Source organism: Coffea arabica, chromosome 2e, assembly GCF_036785885.1.
Source record: "Coffea arabica cultivar ET-39 chromosome 2e, Coffea Arabica ET-39 HiFi, whole genome shotgun sequence".
Taxonomy (NCBI): domain Eukaryota; kingdom Viridiplantae; phylum Streptophyta; class Magnoliopsida; order Gentianales; family Rubiaceae; genus Coffea; species Coffea arabica.
Genome location: NC_092313.1, coordinates 66,700,889 through 66,720,924, shown reverse-complemented (window position 1 = coordinate 66,720,924; position 20,036 = coordinate 66,700,889). Strand labels below are relative to the sequence as shown.

Sequence of the window (20,036 nt, the reverse complement as noted above, 5' to 3'; positions counted from 1 at the left end):
CGGGTCTAGTTGTGATAATACACCGTGCACGTAAATTCTGTCTAGGAAACTGGATTTTAAGTGGACCGCTTGTGACCCCTCCAGCATTTCCTAGGAATTTATTTGGAATGGTAATTCTGTCTAAGGAGATTGTTTCGACGATCTTTCCTGAGAATTACTGATGATGGTATGATTTGAGATGGCCTGATAAGCTATCATGCTAAGTTTAAACTTGGGAATTCTTTGTCAGTCAGGTTAGATAGGAACTAATTTGTTTATGGCTTAGTTGGGAGCTTATTTATAAATATATCTGGTAAATGAAGAGTATGAAGTAAATTTTAATGCAAGCATATATGCCTGTTTGTCTACTGAAGTAATTAGCATTAAATTTTCATTCAAGGTGAGGAGAAAAGATTTGGAAGATATTGACGTAAAGGTTGTTCTGCATTGGAATGGTGGACTAAAGGAAGGACACTGTGGTGTTGAACGTGATGCAAGTCCTAAATGAATAATCAAGTTGGCCCGTAGAACATCAATTGTTGAATTGCTTAACAAGTTGAACACTGTGACTGGGAATGGGATAGACAAAAATGAGTATCGAATTAAATTGAAATGTCAATATCCCATGTCTTATACAGCCAATTGCATCAAGTATTTTGCTATTCCAGTTGAGGATGATGAAGGGTTGGATATCGTGTCGGATATACCGTCAAACTTTCCACCTCAAAGAGTTGTTGAACTGTATATAGAGAAGGAGGCCATCAAAGTTGCTGTGTCTTCTCATCAAGGTGCAGTTGATGAGACTGAAGTACTGGAGATTTGGGGTGGATATTTCCTACAAGAAGGCACTGATGGAGGGGCAAAAAGCGTTTGTCCTGTTAAATGGAAACTGTATAGATATCTAAATGCATTGCAACAGTACAACCTCGGGACTGTTGTGGAGTGGAGGCATGATAAAACAAGCATGGGGGATTTCAAGGTGTTTAAATCTGTGTTTTGGGCTCTTAAACCTTCAATAGGCGGCTTCACACACTAAAGTCTAAAGTACGAACAGCTGCTTCTTTAACGTCGCATTTGGGATGCCATACACTTAAAACAACAAGGAGTATTGATAATCAGGGGGATCAGGCAAATGTGGTGAAATTGAATGAACGATCTTGTTCCTGTGGGGGGTTTTGATATTTACAAGATCTCATACTATTAGAATTTTGCAGGATTCTACGAAAATGTTCTTTTGATTTGATTGACTGTTTCTATACATCTACTGAGATGTTTCAAACATATTCAGGGTGTTTTACCCAATCTTTCCAGAGGGACACTGCCAACTTTGATGGTCATGAGCACAACTGTGCTAACTTTGATGGATGGAGAAATATAGCTAGGTTTTGCATGGTGTTATACAAAGGCAATCTTGGGTACTTTTGCTGTATGTTTGTGGGTGGTGGTCTTTGCTAGCTTGAAGCCTTGAAATGAATACTTTTGTCATGTAAAGCAAGTATTGCAAAAGTAGATGAAGCTTCACATTATGTAGGTAATGAATATTATTACTGCATCTTTTTGTGTTTTATAAAATCATGTCTTTTCCCACTCTTGGTGTTTATTATTGTTGTGGTAGAAGCTGTGTTTCTAATTTTTAGCCATTTGTTTGACAATACTGTTTGGATGCAGAACTCACACATATTTCTGAGCATCATTCATTTCTCACGATGCTTTTATGGACCTTCAGGTTTTAAAGTGAACTACCCAAGCCTTCCATTTTTAATAGCAGGGAAGAAAGAAAAATTGGGGTTTAGAGTTATAAGAACTGTCACAGTCGCAGTAGAGCATTGTTTAAATTCACAGCAGAAGATTTTGGACAGCATCTCAATCGCTTATAAAGCCACATCCAAAGTAAATAAAAGTGATAAAAGAGATATCTGTATAATCATCTAGAAGGTACACAAAAAAGGCGGTGCACAAACAAATGTATTACAATTTAGCAGGTTTATTCACGTAAAGATAATAGAAGGCTGGAGTCTCTTCATTGTCAAAAAGTGTCCTAAACTAAATGTCACAAAAGAGAATAAAGGGCCTATCAGCATGAAAGGAAATCCAGTTGACTAATAAAAATGTTTAATTGGTGGTGACACTATCCGATCTGAAGCAATCACCACAAGATTGAGCATGCTGATCCATTTCTGCATCATCGGAATTGGAGAAGTGATGGTTTTGAATCTGGAGACATGGCAATTGGGAGTTTTGTATCTTAAACAACTCCACTTTCAAGTACAGTTGGTCCTGAATGCAACAGTTGTTTCAATATTGCAAACACTCTTACCATGCCTAACGAACAGAAGCATGGTATCTTTGATCAAAGGCAAGGCATGTATGGGCTAATTTTGCTGTCCAAGGAGCTGAGATGATTTAGCTAGAAAGGAAGCTATTGAACATGATTGATCATCGGTTATTATCATGTCAATAAACTGCAAATCACCTCTGGTGTTGACAATAGATTTTCTATACCAGAATGGCATCACAATAACCACTCATAATTCTCTGTAAGCTGGTACAATCTTGAGTAACCTGGCAAGCTCATAAGACTTGAAATCCTTCCCATAACATAAGCTGAGATCCAAAGGTGTATTCCCATCCTTAACATGACAGAGATTGAATTGATTTCATCAATGCCACTAGGAGGAAATTGATTAATGCCACGAATGTAAAGGAACTGATGAATATATTGATTCAATTCAATCTTTTACAAAAACTCATCAGGAAAGATCTGAAGTTTAAGCTTGAGAAGTCCACAGTATTATCAATGTGGGAATAAGGCAACTAGTATAAACACTACAGGCAGTTAAGTTGCTTCACAGCGCATGCATTAGTCTTTGAGATTCTTTTAGGAAAAAAGGGACAGTGGGCAGTGACATGTCATAGATTTTTTATGATAGTGAAGGAGAAGGGCATGTGCTCATGAGCGTGCTGTGATTCGTATTCATTTTCCGAGGGCCCAGGGGGTTGGGGTGGGTGGGGGGGGAGTGAAAAATGGCGAGGTTCATCAACAAAAGCAGATAAAGAGTTTTGCTTAAGAAATGCCATGGGCTTGTTAGACATGCCACTTAAGTGTGGTCTATAAGGTGTTTCTACTTTCTCCAACTTAAAATTCTTTTGAATGATTTGTCAGGTTACTTGAATTTTGATGAGTGGGTATTCCTTTCGTAAGACAACAAAGACAAAAGATGTCTTAGTTTTCCAAACTTGAAGTGGCCTACTTGTAATTTAGTCAAGCCTCAAATTATCCAGATGTGATCGCCTAAAATTATGATGACACGCGTAGACAAACTGGAAACAAAAAACCAAATTATATTAAGCCCTTAGATATGCATAAATTATGCTTTTACCTTATTTCTCCTTGTCTTGTCTGCACCATTTACTAGCAAGATTTTCGCTATGTCTCTGTTTCTAGTTTGCATGGCAATGTGTAGCGCAGTCCACCCTTCCTGATGTGTGCATGTAAGAGAGAGAGAGAGAGAGATTAAATAACTAAAACTCAGAAAGAAGGTCAATGATTAACACTGTATGCTCACATTATCAGCAGCATTCACATCAACATTGTGCTTGATCAATAACTTGACAGTTTGCATTGCTCCCACTTGAACTGCATAGTGAAGGGGTGTAACTCCATCCTAATGACACGATAAACGTATATCCATCATGCATGTTTAAAGTTTTTTCAATTCAGAAAAGGAAAAAAAAAAGTGGCCAGTAAATTGGAATAAGCTTCTCACCAAATCTCTAAGATGAGGGTTTGCACCTCTCCTGAGAAGGTGACTTATAACTGCCTCTTTTTTGCCAATAATTGCATGATGTAAGGCAGTAAGACCATCCTGCTCACAAAAGCGATTCAGGTGACTTCTCAATCATTATCGGGCTAATACCAATTCTACAAACAGATTTCAAGATCTCCACCACTTCAAGGTTATAGACAGATATATTACCTTATCGACCTGGTCAACATCAAGCCCATTTTCAAGAAGTCTATCCATAAACTTTATCTGCCCAGCCAGCGCAAAAGTATGAAAAGGTTTCCATTTTACCTGGATGATAGTTCAAAGTAATCAAAACATGAAACAGAGTCAGTTTCCAAGTCAGCATGATCAAAACTCTTGAATAAATGAACACAGACCCAACTCCCTGTACTACAGGATGTTGTCTAATATCGACAAGCAGTAAAAGGAAACATCAATTTTATACAGCTTATTATTTGTTAAAAAAGATGGCAAGCATTTCATTGAAAAACAAACCCAGTGGTGAAAAGAGGCTGCTCAAGAAACTTAAAACTCACAGTTGATATTTTCTCCAAATAAGGAGTTTCATTCGTTTGCAGAATTGCTCTTTCTTCTGGGCTCAAAAGCTGTTCAACCTCTGCAACGAACAGGATAGCTAGTTATAGCAAATTCTTTTACTTAACAATCAATGGTGCTGGAAGTGTTGGTGAAGCCTCAAACTACATGAAAGAAAATTCAAATATCCAGAATAATCTGATAGCGCAAGAGGTCAAAATACAATAAGCGCAGCAACAAGAAAATAGAAGACCAACCCATTTGAAGTGCAACATAACTCAAAAAAAAAAAAAAAAAATCGAAAAGTTAAGACTATAGATGCCAACAAAGAACTCATAATAAAGATTTGTTAGTCAGAAATGTATAGAATCATTACCCAAGACATATTCTAAAAGCAACTTCTTCATTTCAGCCCAGTTTGCTACATAATTATACATACAAGAAACTCGCCAAAAACCAAAAAAATAAAAGCATTACCCTTTACAAAATCTTCTTCCTCCTTGCTCTCAGACAAGTGATCGGCAACTTCAACGAGACGCGCAGCGCCATTCTCCGGTTCCCAATCACTCTCAAAATCCAAGTCATTCTCCTCCTCTTCCTCCTCTTCGCTCTCCTCATCGTATTCACTGCCACTACCATCATCTGGATCCTCCCAACGCCCTCGTCGACTTGCCACTGAATAAACCCCCTCTGAATTAGCAAAACAACAAAAAATTCTTCCTCCATCATTCCTCCGACGAAAAAAATCCGGGCCCCTCCTCTTTCCTTTGGGCCAACTGATTACTTTTCTGAAATTAAGCCTGCTACTAGAAACTGGTTCAAGAATTGGAGTAACAAAACACAAATTTGAACCCATTTGTCTCCAACAAAATTCTAGGCTGCCCAGTGGAGCCATCATCTTCTAGCTTTTCAACTCCTCAGCTGGAATTCTAGAATATAATACAACCAAACGATATCTAAAACCCAAAAAAAAGAAAAAGAAAATCAGTATAGGATGCAAAAATGCTAAAAAAATGAAAAAAAGGAAAAAGAAAAAGCCCAACACAAATTTGCCAGTAACAATAGGAAAAATCAAGAAAGTTGGGAGTTGAATTAAACGACGTAGGGCTGTATTGAATAAATTTGAGCCCTCAGAGTAGTTTTCATACCCAAAAAAATTATCCGAATTCAAATGCCATGAAAAAAAAATGGAATTATCGGTTTAGGATAAGCATTACGGACAGATGTTTGTTGCAGTCGCCGGCGGGAGTGTGGTATACAGAGTTTAGTAAGGAAGCGTTTGGCGCCGTGGAAATTGAAATGAATATGAAAATCATACAAGAAGAGAAAAAAAAAAAGGAAAATCGTTTAGAACGTACCTCACATTTTGTAAAATAACTTTTTTCGTCCCTTACTTTTAAAAATATATTTTTACATCCCTTATAAATTTACATTAATCAAATTTGGTCCCTATCTAGGTTTCCGACTAGTTTTTGGCTGGAATTTATCACATGTCTTGCATGTGATCATTTATTAGGGGAAAAATTGTCAAATCAAAATTTACATAATCCATCTATAGTCCCTTACATTTCATAAAATGAATTGTTTCGTCCCTTATATTTCACAAAATAAATTTTTTCATCCCTCACATTTCACAAAATGAATTTTTTTATCTCTTATTGACCACGTGTACAAATAGTTTTTTTTTTTAATTCATGTATATATCTATTTGATTTCATCTAAACGGTACAAATAATGTGTAATATATCTCTATTTGATTTCACCTAAACAGATCGATATATATGGGTTTAAATCTAATAATTTTGTTTTAAACCTATATATATATATGTGTGTGTGTGTGTGTGTGTGTGTGTGTGATTTCACCATGTGAATCTATCCAATATTTGTAGCCTTTTTTATTTTAGTAATAATTCATTTATTGAGTTGTTTAATAAGAGTATCTAATTAATAGATGTTAATTCGAATTCTATAGTCATGCTAACAAATTGCAGTTTAAATTTGAAATTTTTATTCGTTACTTTTAAGACCAACAGTTGAATTTCTGACCTTATAATTATTTTAAAATTTGAAAGTGTCAATTACTTATTTCTTTTTGTCATACTTTTCCTTTGTTTATTTTTTTCTGTCTAAATTTAATTCGATATAAACACTTGATAATGTTTAGAATTAAATGTCTTCTTTGTTTTCAATTTTCAAGTAAAATGAATGAACATGAGTGAAAAACTAACAATTTTTTTTAAACTCCTGTATATATCTATTTTAATTTCACATGAACAGTACGTTCAGGAGAAATCAAATAGATATATATTACATGCAATTCGTATTGTTCAGGTGAGATCAAATAGATATATACATTAGTTTAAAAAAAAAGTTATCCGTAAACATGAATAATGAGGGATGAAAAAATTCATTTTGTGAAACGTGAGGGACGAAACAATTCATTTTGTGAAATGTGAGGGACAAAAAAATTCATTTTGTGAAATGTGAGAGACTATGGATTGGATGATGTAAACTTTGATGTGACAATTTTGCCCTTCAAAAATAGTCACGTGCAAGGCACGTGGTGGATTCCGACAAAAAACTAGTCGGAAACCTAGATAAGGATCAAAGTTGATCAATGTGAATTTGTAAGGGATGTAAAAGTATATTTTAAAAAATGAGGGACGAAAAAAGTCATTTTGTAAAATGTGAGAGATGTTTTGAACAACGAAAAAAAAAAATGTGCCGCAAAAGGAGAAAAGTAGAAATCATTACCATAAGATTGCAGTTGAGTCGCTTAAGTTTGAGAGAGTATCCAGTTTAGCCTTAGCAAATTTCTTTGAGAATTTCTCTCGTGAGGAAAATTTTGTATTAATTTTGAAGGAGATACCAATTTAGTCAGTCTTGACTAGTATTTCAAATCTCATTCTCCTTTCCCGTTTTTAAATCCCATTCTTCCCTTGTTGGAATTTTTTTTTTAAAGACTCGTATTTCAAACACTTGTGTTCTCTTTACATTTTTCAAATGTACTCAATTCGAACTTAGTTATAATCTATCCACTTGAATTTTAGTTCATTAGTTCATTTGGAATGAAAATAGACATCAACATCCCCCATAAATGGTAAATAATCAAACTTAATTGCTGAGAATTGTATATTTCTGCTTTTCATTTGCTTACCATCTACTTTCTGAAGTGTTTATTTATTTATTTATTTTTTTGGGTAAGCTACATTCTGAAGTGTTGAAAATGATAGTTCTTTATAAAATTTTCATGTAATTCTTTTTTCATTAGATGCTTTAAATTCTATGAGAGAAGTCTAGGTACAAATATAAAAATTACAAATTACAAAAGTACAAGAGACAAATGTGTCAAACGACAATGATTGAAACATTTACTACAAACAAGTAAAAAAGAAAAGAAACCAAATCTCCAAGAGCAAAAGATACAAGGGACTCGTGAATCTAGTTTGGTTTTTCTTTCTTCCCTTACTCATGGATGCATCACGCAATTCAAGTGTAGTGCACGCTATTTAAGTGTCTATTTTGAGAGGTCTGCACACCCGTCAGAAAGATTCATAAAATTAAGATTCGAAATAAATTTTTTCAAATTAGCGTACAAGGAACTAAGGATGTCAATGAGGTCGGGCTAGCTCTACTTTGGCCTATTTGGCCTATAAAAACCCAATGAATGTTATATATAATAGAACTGAATAGAGTTATGCATGAATTAAATATGAATTGAGTTTGAACTTCACTAAACTGAAACTCGATTAAGACTCGGCCCATTCATATATATGTGTGTATGTATATATACACACACATAAAATTGTACATTAATGATATATATATAATATATAATTATACATATTATAACATTAAAGAATTAATAATTTTATAGTAATTTATAAATATTAATATATTATATATAGTTGAGTAAATCTTATATATACTGATAATGTATACTCTATCATCATTGAAATCATGATATATGTGCAAAAGTTAAATTTCAAATTCAAAATTTATATAGTTGTTAATCATTACTATCGGTGTAGAAAAGATTAATCTTATATAATTATGTCGTTAATTATGAGTTTAGACTGAATCTAATATATGTCCGAAACGCATATTAAATAATGAGCCGAACATGAGCCGAGCAAACTAGGTCTAGCTTAAAAGCCCAAAAATCCCATTTACTTTTTGAGCCGAACTTGTGCTCATCGAAGTCCAGCTCATGGAATCCGATTGACACCCCAAAAAGTAACATTAACCCCTACACGCAATATACCATTTAAATAGATGTTGAACAAGTTTACCATTATTGACCTCCCTTACTATTAATTACCTTTGATTTACCTTAAATTCTCTATTGCCAATATAACACCAACTAGCCGAACCTTTCACATCAATACAAAAGCATCATGCATGCATGCCTGTTGTCTCAAATTATAATTATCTTATTTCTTCCTTTTGTCTTTCCTCGGTTAGCCACTGGTTCACCAAACATGTAGCGTTGAAAGTGAAAATCCTTGTTTGTTAAATGCCTAGCCGCAAAATGAAATTAAGGTGTAGGAATGGAAAGGAAGGACCTTTCTTTGCAAGAAAGACTTTTTCACCACGTGAAAGATTTTAATGAGATACTATGCTACCAAGAAATAGGAAAACGGTGAAGTATTTCATTCAAGAATTTCACTAAATAAACATCATAAACATCTCAAAATCGGGAACCGACCAAAGGAAAAGAACATATACACAGTAACAAGGAAGCTAATAGCCCCCAAAACAAATCTAGCAGAAGAAGAAAGGAGTATCTATTTTGGAAAAAGAATAGGATAAGTCCACTCTAAAACCACTTGAACAAACTCATTTGAACGAAATGTGTAGCTGCATAAATAGATCCAAGACTCCCATGGCCAGCCCTGATTCCCTGTGTAGCCTGAAAATTTTTTAAACCAATATTCCCTTATATGTTACACCCTCAAAATTGCTATTTTCTATCTTTCTTTCCTGTTTTCCTCGCTTCCCGTGCATCATTTGCAGCATTCTTCTTACGTCTCCCTGCGCCACCATTAGCAGGGTCTACTAGCGGACCTGACCAATTTTGGACAGGTTCTTTTGAATATGTGAAGGACGTGGAACTAAAGGGCACATCAGGAGGAACGAGAGATGGATCAATGTGATGTGAAGCCCCCAGTGGAACACCAAGTGCTCCATCCTGGTGTGGTGGAGGAAACTTCTCACTCTTACTCTTTGCATTCGCATGGGAGATTAGACGCCGCCGCTGCTTAAGAAACAAGCGTTCAAGTCAAAGAAACTTGGCTAACCAAAACAAAACTAAAAGACTTGAAAGAGGTCGTAGCGTTAAACATGATTAATCTGCCACGTAACTCAAACCATAATGCCAGAATGAAGATTCAAGGGTACCACCTAATATCTCTGTTAAGATTCTGGAGCAGTGAACGATCAACTTGAAATCAAGTATAAAATTTCAAGAATTCTTGCTTTATGATGCAAAAAGATTCTAGCAAGTAAGAAGGATAATACATTGAGACAAAAGGATAATATAAGGAAGTCAAGTGATAGTATGGATGTCCTGCAGACTGCACCTTACATGTTTCAGTTCTTAGCATTACGATATAAATCAAATGTACTTTTAGTCATTTATCAAGAACCAGAGGCTACAAATAGATAGACACTAATTAAGGTTTTATTTCGTTTTCTTGGTTTTTCCTGAAAGCCAAATCCATAATCACAAAACGAATTTGTATTCTTATATGTCAAACTCCCTTCTGTTTCAATTTTATTACTTCATTCTACTGTACAACTGTGCTTTCAACTGCATAGCAAGGTAATGTTCAACATAACTGATACTTACTTTTACTTGCTCTCATGATAACATTTAGATTTCTATTAAGCATAATTGCCGAGGTGACAAATGTTTAAATACAAAAATACACTCGAGGAACCTAAATGAGAACATTTAACCGAAACCTAATGTCAACATAAGGACATAAAATTTGCTTACAAGACGATGCAATCAGCTTTGAATCGAAGTGTCTAGAATATATTCCGTGTGTTCTTTTGTATCTTATGAAATCTTGTTAAATAGATGAACTATAGTGCATTTTGTGTCACAAGTACTCTGGAAATATCTAAATTAAGGTGCAGAACAATTTTCTTCAAATGCTATTTAATCAAATGTCCAAAAGTAATGAAACTTCCACTGCTGCTGTGCTAACTTTGACAACTACTGTCACCCTTAAACAACCTAAATTTGATACAAAAATTAGAAGTCCAGTAGGAAGTGAGTCATGAGTTTTTTTTTTTTTTTTTACTTCACCCCCCCCCCCCTTTCTTTCTTTCACTTTGTCTCTCCTATTTTATGTGATTTGGGTGTTAGGATTTCGTAACATGACATAAGTCTCTGCTTATCTTGAGCTTAATACCTGCACTGTATCATTATGGATTACTAAACAATATTATCTTCATTTAGCTGCATATATTTCCCCCAGAAAAGGTTCCCATTTTTAAGCAGTCTGTGTATTCCTCAACATGGGTAAAAAGAATGATATGTAAACACATTTTAATAGATTATTCACAGGTTCAAGCAACAAGAAGACATACGTCAACATTAGATTGAAGTTCAGCATTGGCATCAGGAGCAGGAATTGCCCGGACAGCACGAGTTCGGTTTCTCCTGGCACCATCACCCTGGGCTTTAGTAGCAGCTCTTTGTCTGCAAAATGGATGATAGATTAGCAAAATACTCATCCATTCGTATGCATAATGCACTCAAAAAGGCCAGGAGCAGCAGCATATATATGTACATATATACATGTACATATATATATGTATAGATGTACACACACACATATACATAAATATATAAATATACACATGTATGTATGTATATGTATGTACGTATGTATGTAAAGATTAAACTAACAGAAAGTGCAGACAGGCATTGAACTAAACGCCCTTGCACTGAATGAGAGTAAAATCTAATGGACAGATACCAGAAACTAGACGAACTGTTGATTCAAAATTTAGCTCACATATAAAGCACGATAAGACAACTACAGCAGAAAACCCCATGATAAAATTGGACCCTGAAGTCCACCTTTGTGTTTATAGTCCCGTGGTTGCACTAACTTTTTGCCATATTTGTCCAGTCAGCACTTCTTGTTAACAGAAATATATGGTCGACACACCCATTTCCAACTTTAAGAGACATATAAGGCAATAGGAAAACCACAAGGAGGGAGTTTGTTGCAAAAATTCTAAGGCTCCAAGAATACAAGTTTAAAAAGCCATCCTAACCTTCGAGCTTCATCATCCCGTCGCTTGGCATCCATCTCCTTGCTTGGAGGATACTGAGGAAGACTGGCAGGATCACAAGCAAATGGTTCCGTAGTAAAGAACTGCAACATTAACAATAATTAACACAGTTTGAAGGACATATACAGGAGATCTACACAATAATTGTACACAAGTTAACTTCAATTGATAAGAACTCTATCTGAAACCATGCAACAGGTTTGTTTTGGAATGTCGAGGAGTAAAACTCAGTTTGTTGCTTTTCTCAGGGCAATCACAAATTCATTGCATTTCCAGTTTAACATTATACAAATGTTTGAGCGAGGAACCTACTAACCTGTAATTTAGACAACTTCTTCCAATATAAAACTCCTTAATTCCACAGTGTTTATAATGCAGAGACAGAAACTTGATTTGAAAGTTTAAACTTAATTTCCAAGTTTAATTTTACTATTTCAGCATATTGGGGGAGCTCTACCTTCCAAAGATGGCAAACTGATTTCACTATTGATGACACATTAACGTGAGATATATGCGAGTTAAAACTCTTTAAATCATGTCAACCTATACATTCCTAACATCTAACAGCTTTTAATTTTCCAAACTTGTCAGAATGTCAGCTAGTAGATGGATCTAGAAGTATCAAAATAGTGAGTTACTCCAAAAGAAGCCCCAAATTGTCATTCATAAGTAGTAAAAATAACACCAAGAGCTAGAAAAGTTAATTAATGTTTTTGAAATGGGTTCAAGAGTCAGAAGGAACTTTTGGGATTTAAGTTGCAGGTAAAACAAGACAAAAGAAAAACTTACTTCACTCTTTAGTGCATCTGTTGCAGTCTTCCTATCTGCTGGGTCAATTGCAAGGAGGGTATCAATCAGCGGCAGAGCTGATGATCGAAAATCCTTAAAAGTCTCCCTAATGCATCTCCTGTAAGGCTCTCGTGGCTTGAATAATGTTGCATTAGGTAGTTTACACTTCTTCCAATACTCATCTGAAGGCGATCCACAAAGCTTGTATATCTTATGCAGTTGTTCTACCTTGGTAACAGAAAAAAATAGATGTTAATGGCCTTTAAAGGACCATTTCAGCAGTTATAAAATATTTGATAACAACCTAAACAATTGCATGTATGTAAACCCTGATATTTCATTACAATAATGTAAAACACTAGCATTCTAGACATTGAAGTCCATGAGAAGGTAAAAGGTTTCCAATCTATTTTAAAAAAAATCCATTAGGGCCTGTTTCAATTGTTTAAAACAGGCCACCAGCTGATTAAAATCTAGGCTTTGTCAAGCCAAAAGCTGCTTTAAGGCATTCACATTTGCTTCTGACTTGTATTTTTAGGTAATACTAGAAAAATCTGATCCTGATTTCTGGGAAGCATTCCAACGACTTCTCTCTTCTAGTTCCCTCCATTGTTTCCATTCCCCCTGCGGTTGGTTATGGCACCCTCCACGAGGAGAGATTGCCATTTGTGGCAGCTCATACTCTCTCTGTTTCACCACTTGTGGCTGCTCAATACCATGAGCATACATTTAAATCAAGAGAGGACCACATTAGGTTCCTTTTTGTCAAATCTGAGTCTAAGGGTGTAAAATATGGTGGGTCCAGAAAAATTTGTTTTCATCTTCAGATCTTGAACTTAAATTCTCCGCATACAAATTTAAGATGTTGAGACATTTCAAAATACCAAGGATGGCACTAGAAGGGCAGGGAGAATGTCATAATCCTCTTCCCCGTGTTATAGTGACCTGTCACTTCTCCTTATTATGTTCCAAAAAAATCAATTTTCTACCTACCCTACCTCTTTCTTCCAATATTCATTTTACGTCATTTTCTTTTCCACACTTTCTCTTAACATCATAGCCATTCAATGCTACCTAGAACTTCATACTATAATTGACTGGGACAACTGATTCAAGCATGGAAGATCTGACTGCTCAACTAGATAACGCAAATAAGGAATCATGACTTAGCAAACATGCCTTATTTCAATAGCTTGAAGTAATAGACTGAAAAATAAGTTGCAAGAACAAGCATACACTATTGACAAACATGTATTTGTGGCATGCATTGAACTGTGAAGTAGCATGAGATAGTAAGGATCCTAAGCTGCATTTAGAAGAGTAGAAGATGGCTAGATGCCAACAGTAGGAATTCATGAAACACGAGTACAGAATTTCCTCGAGTGTCACTTGAAAAGCACCTAAGGAAACTGAACCTTATGACATTAGATTCTATGTCTCCTAAAATGGAACCCAGGCTCATTTGAAAATATGTGCCTTAAGCTTCAGCTAGAAGGAAAAACACAAGGAACATGACAATGCGAAAAGGCAGAGATGCATAAGAGATTATATTTTTGACATAGCCTGATGTATCGACAAAACTTTTAGACCGAAAAATTATAGACATTCAGTTTTATCAAGTTCCTAAATGACATAGAAAAGGTGAAAAACTATTCTCCGTAGCATTAGCGTAAAAAATATCCTAGTAGCTAACAATAATGCATCTTCTTAAGCAGTAAGCAAATTTCCAAGGGTATCATAAAGAATGTTTATTTCTTTCAAAAGCAATATTGGAAGCATTTTAGTGGAAAAAACGCTAATTTTTTTCCATGTTCTTCTTTTTTTTAATATAATTTCATAATGCAAGTACAAAGCCCTGTCAATTAAGGGTCTACTTGGAAAAATGTTAATACTCAATTCTCCAGAGTCCTATTAATAACTAGACCATATATATTTAACAACCTATTCAACTTCAAGAAAGGCAGATATCCTATCTGCCCAATCTATCACTTTATATAGTCTTGAAAAGTGATAACAGTCTTCCTACGCTTGAGCACATATACAAGCAATATAAGGAAAACAGATCATTATTCAGATATAAATACAGATGGAAACACAAGAGATAAGCAAGAAATTCATGAAGTGACACCATACAGAATTTAGACACATTAGATAATTGGAACTCTTCAATAACCAAAACTTGAAAAAGTAGAAATGAAAAACTCATCAGTACCTCCGTACGACCTGGCATAATGGGTTTGCCAGCCAATAACTCAGCCAAAATGCATCCAGCACTCCACAAATCAATACCCACACCGTAATCAGTAGCACCAAGAAGAAGCTCTGGAGGTCGATACCAAAGTGTAACAACACGGCTAGTCATTGGGTGCTTATGGTTAGGATCATAAATGGTAGCCAATCCAAAATCTGCTATTCTCAATATTCCAGAATTGTCGAGAAGAAGGTTTGATCCTTTAATGTCTCGATGAAGCACATAGCGTTTGTGACAATGCTCCAGTCCGGACAATAACTGTTTCATGTAGCATTTAACCTGCAACAGATAACTAACCCATTAGTTGAACATTTTTTGCAATTCAAGCAAAGATCATAAGCGGAGTTCATAACCAAGTAGGTAAGACTAGAATAGATTGTTAGTCTAACCTGTGGTTCAGTGAACTTAATCTCAGGACTTGCAGCAAGTCCAGCCAAGTCATGCTCCATGTATTCGAAAACTAGGTATAAACTACAAGACATTCTTGAAGTGACCAGGCCCTCCAATTTTATAACATTGGGATGATCCAGTCGCCGCAAGATGATAATCTCTCTAGCCATGAATCTCACGCTCTCTGGTTCTAAGTTATCAAATCGAACCTTTTTAAGAGCTACAATTTTTCCAGTTATAGTATCTCTTGCTTTGTACACATTGCTATATGTTCCTGATCCAATCTGAAATACAAATAAAAAAACACATACATCAATCAGACTAAAATTAACCATTATGCTTAGTCAAAGTATCAAGCAAGCTCAGAACTGACCTTATCAATCTTTTCAAAACTATCAGCACGTCGAGGAAGCCAACCATCGATTGCTTCTCCAACATGAGCAGATAACCAAGATGGCCATCCAGCAGCAACCTGTTCCCCATATTTATGCTTAGGGGGATTACCCAACCTCGGATTCGGCTTTGACCTTCTCCTCTCACCCTTTGGTTTTACCTCCCCCTCCACCTTAACCTCCTTAGTTTCCAAAGCGGAATTACTGACACCAACAGTATTATTCTCATTATCTACCTTGACTGTATCGACCACAACCTCCAACCTGTCATTCGGCTCAACACTCACACCCTTACTCTTTCTCTCATAACCCGCCGTCTCCCTCCTTTCATCCTTGGAAGACTCGCTTACTACCCCAGACGACACCTCACGACCAAATACACACCCCATTTCTCAAACCTACACTTCATCGCTCAACAACATTCTCACAACCTCACCCAAATTTATAAAAAACCAATCAACAAAGCCCAATCTTAAACCTCTTCAATTCTCAAATGTCCTGCAAAAACCCCCCAAAAAATTCACCAAGAGAATTAATCAACAATAAACTACCAACAGTAAAAAATAACTATCTAACTTCAACCTGATCGTCAACTAATCAAACTTCACAAAAAAAAAATCCCACTAATAAATATCTCAAGATAGAGCTAAAACTATAAGTAAACGGCATTAAGCCCAAAATTAAAAAAATCCAAATTTTTATGGCATCGAAATCTCACTTCAACCTGATCAAGTAAACGACTTCAACTAATCAAACTTCACAAAACTCCCACAAATCAACACACCAAAACAGAACTAAAAAGAAAATCACAACTACACAGAAAATAACCCAAAAAAAAAAAACCATATACTGAAATCCCAAAAGATAATTAAACAAACAAAAGGGTCAAGTGAGCACAGTGTAGAAATAAAAACCCTAGTCGAAAAAGTGAGAAATTCATCAAAAAAAAATTCATATACACGCACGCGTAAGCAAGATAGAAAGTAGAAGAAACCTGATTGGATTAAATCTGAGAAAAGGGGAAGAAGCAGAAGAAAAGTGATGGCTTCAGAGGTCCAAGTGTAGCTAGAGGGAGAAAGCTAGTTGCTGGGTCTGTAAGAGTTGAGACTCGAGACAAGAAAAGAGAATAATCATACTAGAAAGAGAAGCGATCGGACTTTGACAGGAGCTCTTACGAGATTTGGATTTTCCTTTTATTATATTTATTTGTTATTATTTTATTTTATTTTTTGTTGTACTAACAAAAAAATAAAATAATAAAGTATTATAGCAATATGTTATGATTATTGTATTTGCATGGTTGATCTCTTCATCATTGCTTTCTTATGAAATATGCTTTTGCTGCTTGCTAGTCAAAGGTCCACTGCTTTGGTGGTGCTGTGGTGTCCTATGGACATTTTCACCTTTTTTAGGTTTTCTTTTTCTTTTTCTTTTTGTTTTGATTTGGTTAACAATTTGCATAAAAGTTAACTTAATTTCGGTTTCGTTTAGGGTTGCCGTGGTTTATAAGCAAACACTTCTAACATAAGTACTTTTAACAAAATTACTTTCAAGTTACCAAAATTAATTGTGGTGATTTATAAAGAAACACTTCTAACATAAGTATTTTTAACAAAATTGCTTTCAAGTTACCAAAATTAAGTTATTTAAATTACACGAAATTAGTTACCAAACACCTTATTTTAGTGTTTAAAAGCTTTTTTTTTTCAAACACGCAACCCCAAACAGGGCTTTAATGCTATCTTCTTCTTTTGAAAAAAAAAAAAAAGGTATTTGGTCAAATAATCAAATAATACAAGGTATAATTACAAAACGGCAATGTATCGAGAAAAGAATGAATCATTCTCGTTAGGGCGGGCATGATCAAGTATCAGCCCCATGAGACATTTGGCAAACCGATTGGTACCTTGCATGCCAGCCATTTTTGGGTCCTTGTTTGTCTTGCATATCAACGGGTACTCAATTAGCTGATCATCGGATACTCGCCCCCCCTCTCAACATTTAATATTTTAAAAAATAATTTATGATAATTTATTTTTATTATACTTATTCAATTAAGATTCAATATAGATTTTACCCCAAAAAAAAGTCTCACGCCCAGAAATAAACATGCAAAGAGAATATAAGAAAAAGAAAAAAAATCCAAAACTAGTAAAAATTGCTATAAGCATTACCCTTTTTCTATACATATTCTACATCAATAATATTTTTTTCTAAAGCAATAAGATTATAGCCTCCACAAAAGAATCTTGTAAACAAATTATAGGTAACTGGATAAATAATATTTTGTATATGTATATTAAAATAATAAAATGCGAGGCGGGTCGAGTACCCGTGAGTTTTTAATCCTCTAACCCTAACTCATACTACATATAAATGGGTATTCGAATCCCTTCTAATTCTATCAAATAATGTAGATTAGATACCCCATTTTATGTAATGAATCAAATTGGATCGGATTGGATCCCACGGATTTTCAGATAAACGAGTATTTTTTACCCACCCCTAATTCTTGCCTTAGCATCATTGGACAGCTCATGTATTTGTTAAAGGACCGACTAACCCTTTTTATTTTGTTAATCATAGGGTTTGTTCTTTACTGCTTCTGAATTGGAATGAAATGCCAGGTATCCGATTTACTCTGTTTTTTATTTTCAACTTTGTTTGCTTCTAAGAGAAAAGTTGAAGTGCACATTGAACAGCTGTCGACAACAGCAAAAAAAAAAAAAAAAAAGAAAAGCTCCTTTTTTAGAATAAACAGTTAATTTTATGTTCTTAGAAGCATTTGATAGCTTGTCAAAAAAGTTTGATGAAAGTACTGTCATTAATAATCTTTTAATGGAGTTATTAATATTATATTAGTAGACAAGTGGGAGCAACCACTACGAAATTTTTTTTTTTTGGGGTAAGAGATCAACTACTCCTACTATCGTTGTCCCTTTCTATTTTTGGTTAATACAGGATTGAGTTAGAGAGGGGGGGTATTGGTCATGGAGAGAGACGTAATCACGGGCGAGATTGCCTCTAGCGATGTTGCCAGAATTAATAGTTATTTGGGGATGACAAAGCAGAGAGAGAAGGAATTTTCCTGCGGAGTCGTTGTTAAGGTTCTTTTTTTGTCAAAGATATCACACTCTACATTCATATTGATTTCTTCCCTTTAGAAAAGAGATTTAGACTGATTCCTTCCTTTCTTCTTTTCTTTTGGAATTTTCGTTGGCTCGAAGTAAACTAGATTTTCAAAAAAAAAAGAAAAGAAAGAGAGAGAGAGTAGAAAATAGTGCATTTGATAAAACTGAAATCTGAAATTTGAAATTTGAGTTTATTCTGCATTAAATGATAAGTAAACAACCGATCACTTATTATTTTGAGTAAATTTTGACTAAATAATTTTGAGGCACTTAATTAATTAAGACGTTCTATTTTTTGTTATCAAATACGTTTGAACATATTAAAATCTGAGCATATTAAGTTTATGGAAAATAACTTGTTTCATCCCTCACATTTTGCAAAATATTTTTTTCATCCATCACTTTCAAAACAAATCAAACTCGTCCTTGAAATTTAAAAATTGAAGCTATTTCATCCTTGAACACAACTTTTAATCTAAAATCAAACCATCTAGTAATCCAGTAATAAAATTTGGGAATAGAATTGATACATCACATTCGATCAATGTCATCACATTCACATAACATTTATTGAACCAAAAAAGAAAAAAAATTTAAAATTATAACATAAAAGGTCGTACTTTGTCTTGAAATAGTAGAGTTTCTTTTTTGGATAAATTTTTTCATACACCATTATTATATATATTTGCGAGTGTAGATGGATCCCATACATACAATAAATTGAAATGATATAGCAGGCATTTAGACCCGTCAGCGTATACATAATAATGTAGGAAAGATTATTCTTCTTTTTTATGTTATAATTTTTTATTTTTCCTTTTTGGGTTCATTAAATTTCACGTGAACATCAAGTTGAGTTAATCAAATGATCTACCAATTATACCCCCAAAATTTGTAATCGGGTTAATGGGTGGTTGGAATGAGATTGAAAGTTGACTTCAGGGATCTAAATAGCTTCAGTTTTTAAATGTCAAGGACAAATTTGTTTAGTTTTAAAAGTGAGAGACGAAAATAATTTTTTTTTGTGAAATGTGAGGGATGAAACTAGTCATTTTCCCTTAAATTTAAGTGTTGAATTGAATAATCAAACCAAGCATGATTCAACACTCAAATTTAATAGGTTTGATTTTTTAATGAGATTGGAGCTTACATGTAAGCTTGGTTTCTTTATACTTTGTACTAGTCTTTATGCTTTTAATCTGAGCTGCTGGTTCCCACACTTTTAAGTCAAATCAAGCAACTCAAAAGCAAGAAGATTAATCCACATATTGTGGGAACAAATATTTAACACATATATAGTTTGACAAAATATTCATATATTTAAGTTTAGGAATCACAGCCTTGATCACCTCGTCAGCAACTATATCCCTTGCCTAGCTATATAGAGAGAAATTGAAGGCGTGAAAAAGAGGACACATAATTATGAAACCTATCCTAATGGAGAAAGTGAAAAACATGACCACAAATA

The 20,036-nt window shown here is 34.6% G+C and overlaps 2 protein-coding genes across 5 annotated transcripts; both read right to left on the bottom strand.

Moving 5' to 3' along the window:
* Positions 1–1,880: 1,880 nt before the first annotated feature.
* LOC113732710 (ankyrin repeat domain-containing protein EMB506, chloroplastic) lies at positions 1,881–5,614 on the bottom strand. 4 transcript variants are annotated; one of them, XM_027258639.2, is made up of 8 exons: positions 5,523–5,614; positions 4,779–5,257; positions 4,304–4,383; positions 3,957–4,055; positions 3,747–3,845; positions 3,546–3,644; positions 3,360–3,458; positions 2,472–2,609 (listed from the first exon to the last, which is right to left on the bottom strand). In XM_027258639.2, exons 2-8 carry the CDS (start codon positions 5,197–5,199, stop codon positions 2,505–2,507), a joined length of 1,002 nt encoding a protein of 333 aa, XP_027114440.1. In that variant the 5' UTR covers positions 5,200–5,257; positions 5,523–5,614; the 3' UTR covers positions 2,472–2,504. The 4 variants fall into 4 exon arrangements, with proteins under 4 accessions (XP_071936843.1, XP_027114440.1, XP_027114439.1 ...); XM_027258638.2 differs by having other exon boundaries at positions 5,450–5,589; XM_072080741.1 differs by having other exon boundaries at positions 5,519–5,574.
* Positions 5,615–8,933: 3,319 nt separating this feature from the next.
* On the bottom strand, positions 8,934–16,570 carry LOC113732709 (probable serine/threonine-protein kinase At1g54610). Its single transcript, XM_027258636.2, has 8 exons — positions 16,432–16,570; positions 15,419–15,935; positions 15,045–15,329; positions 14,617–14,934; positions 12,405–12,632; positions 11,598–11,698; positions 10,902–11,013; positions 8,934–9,558 (listed from the first exon to the last, which is right to left on the bottom strand). The coding sequence occupies exons 2-8, from the start codon at positions 15,824–15,826 to the stop codon at positions 9,265–9,267; spliced, it is 1,746 nt and encodes a 581-aa protein (XP_027114437.2). The 5' UTR covers positions 15,827–15,935; positions 16,432–16,570; the 3' UTR covers positions 8,934–9,264.
* Positions 16,571–20,036: the final 3,466 nt, after the last annotated feature.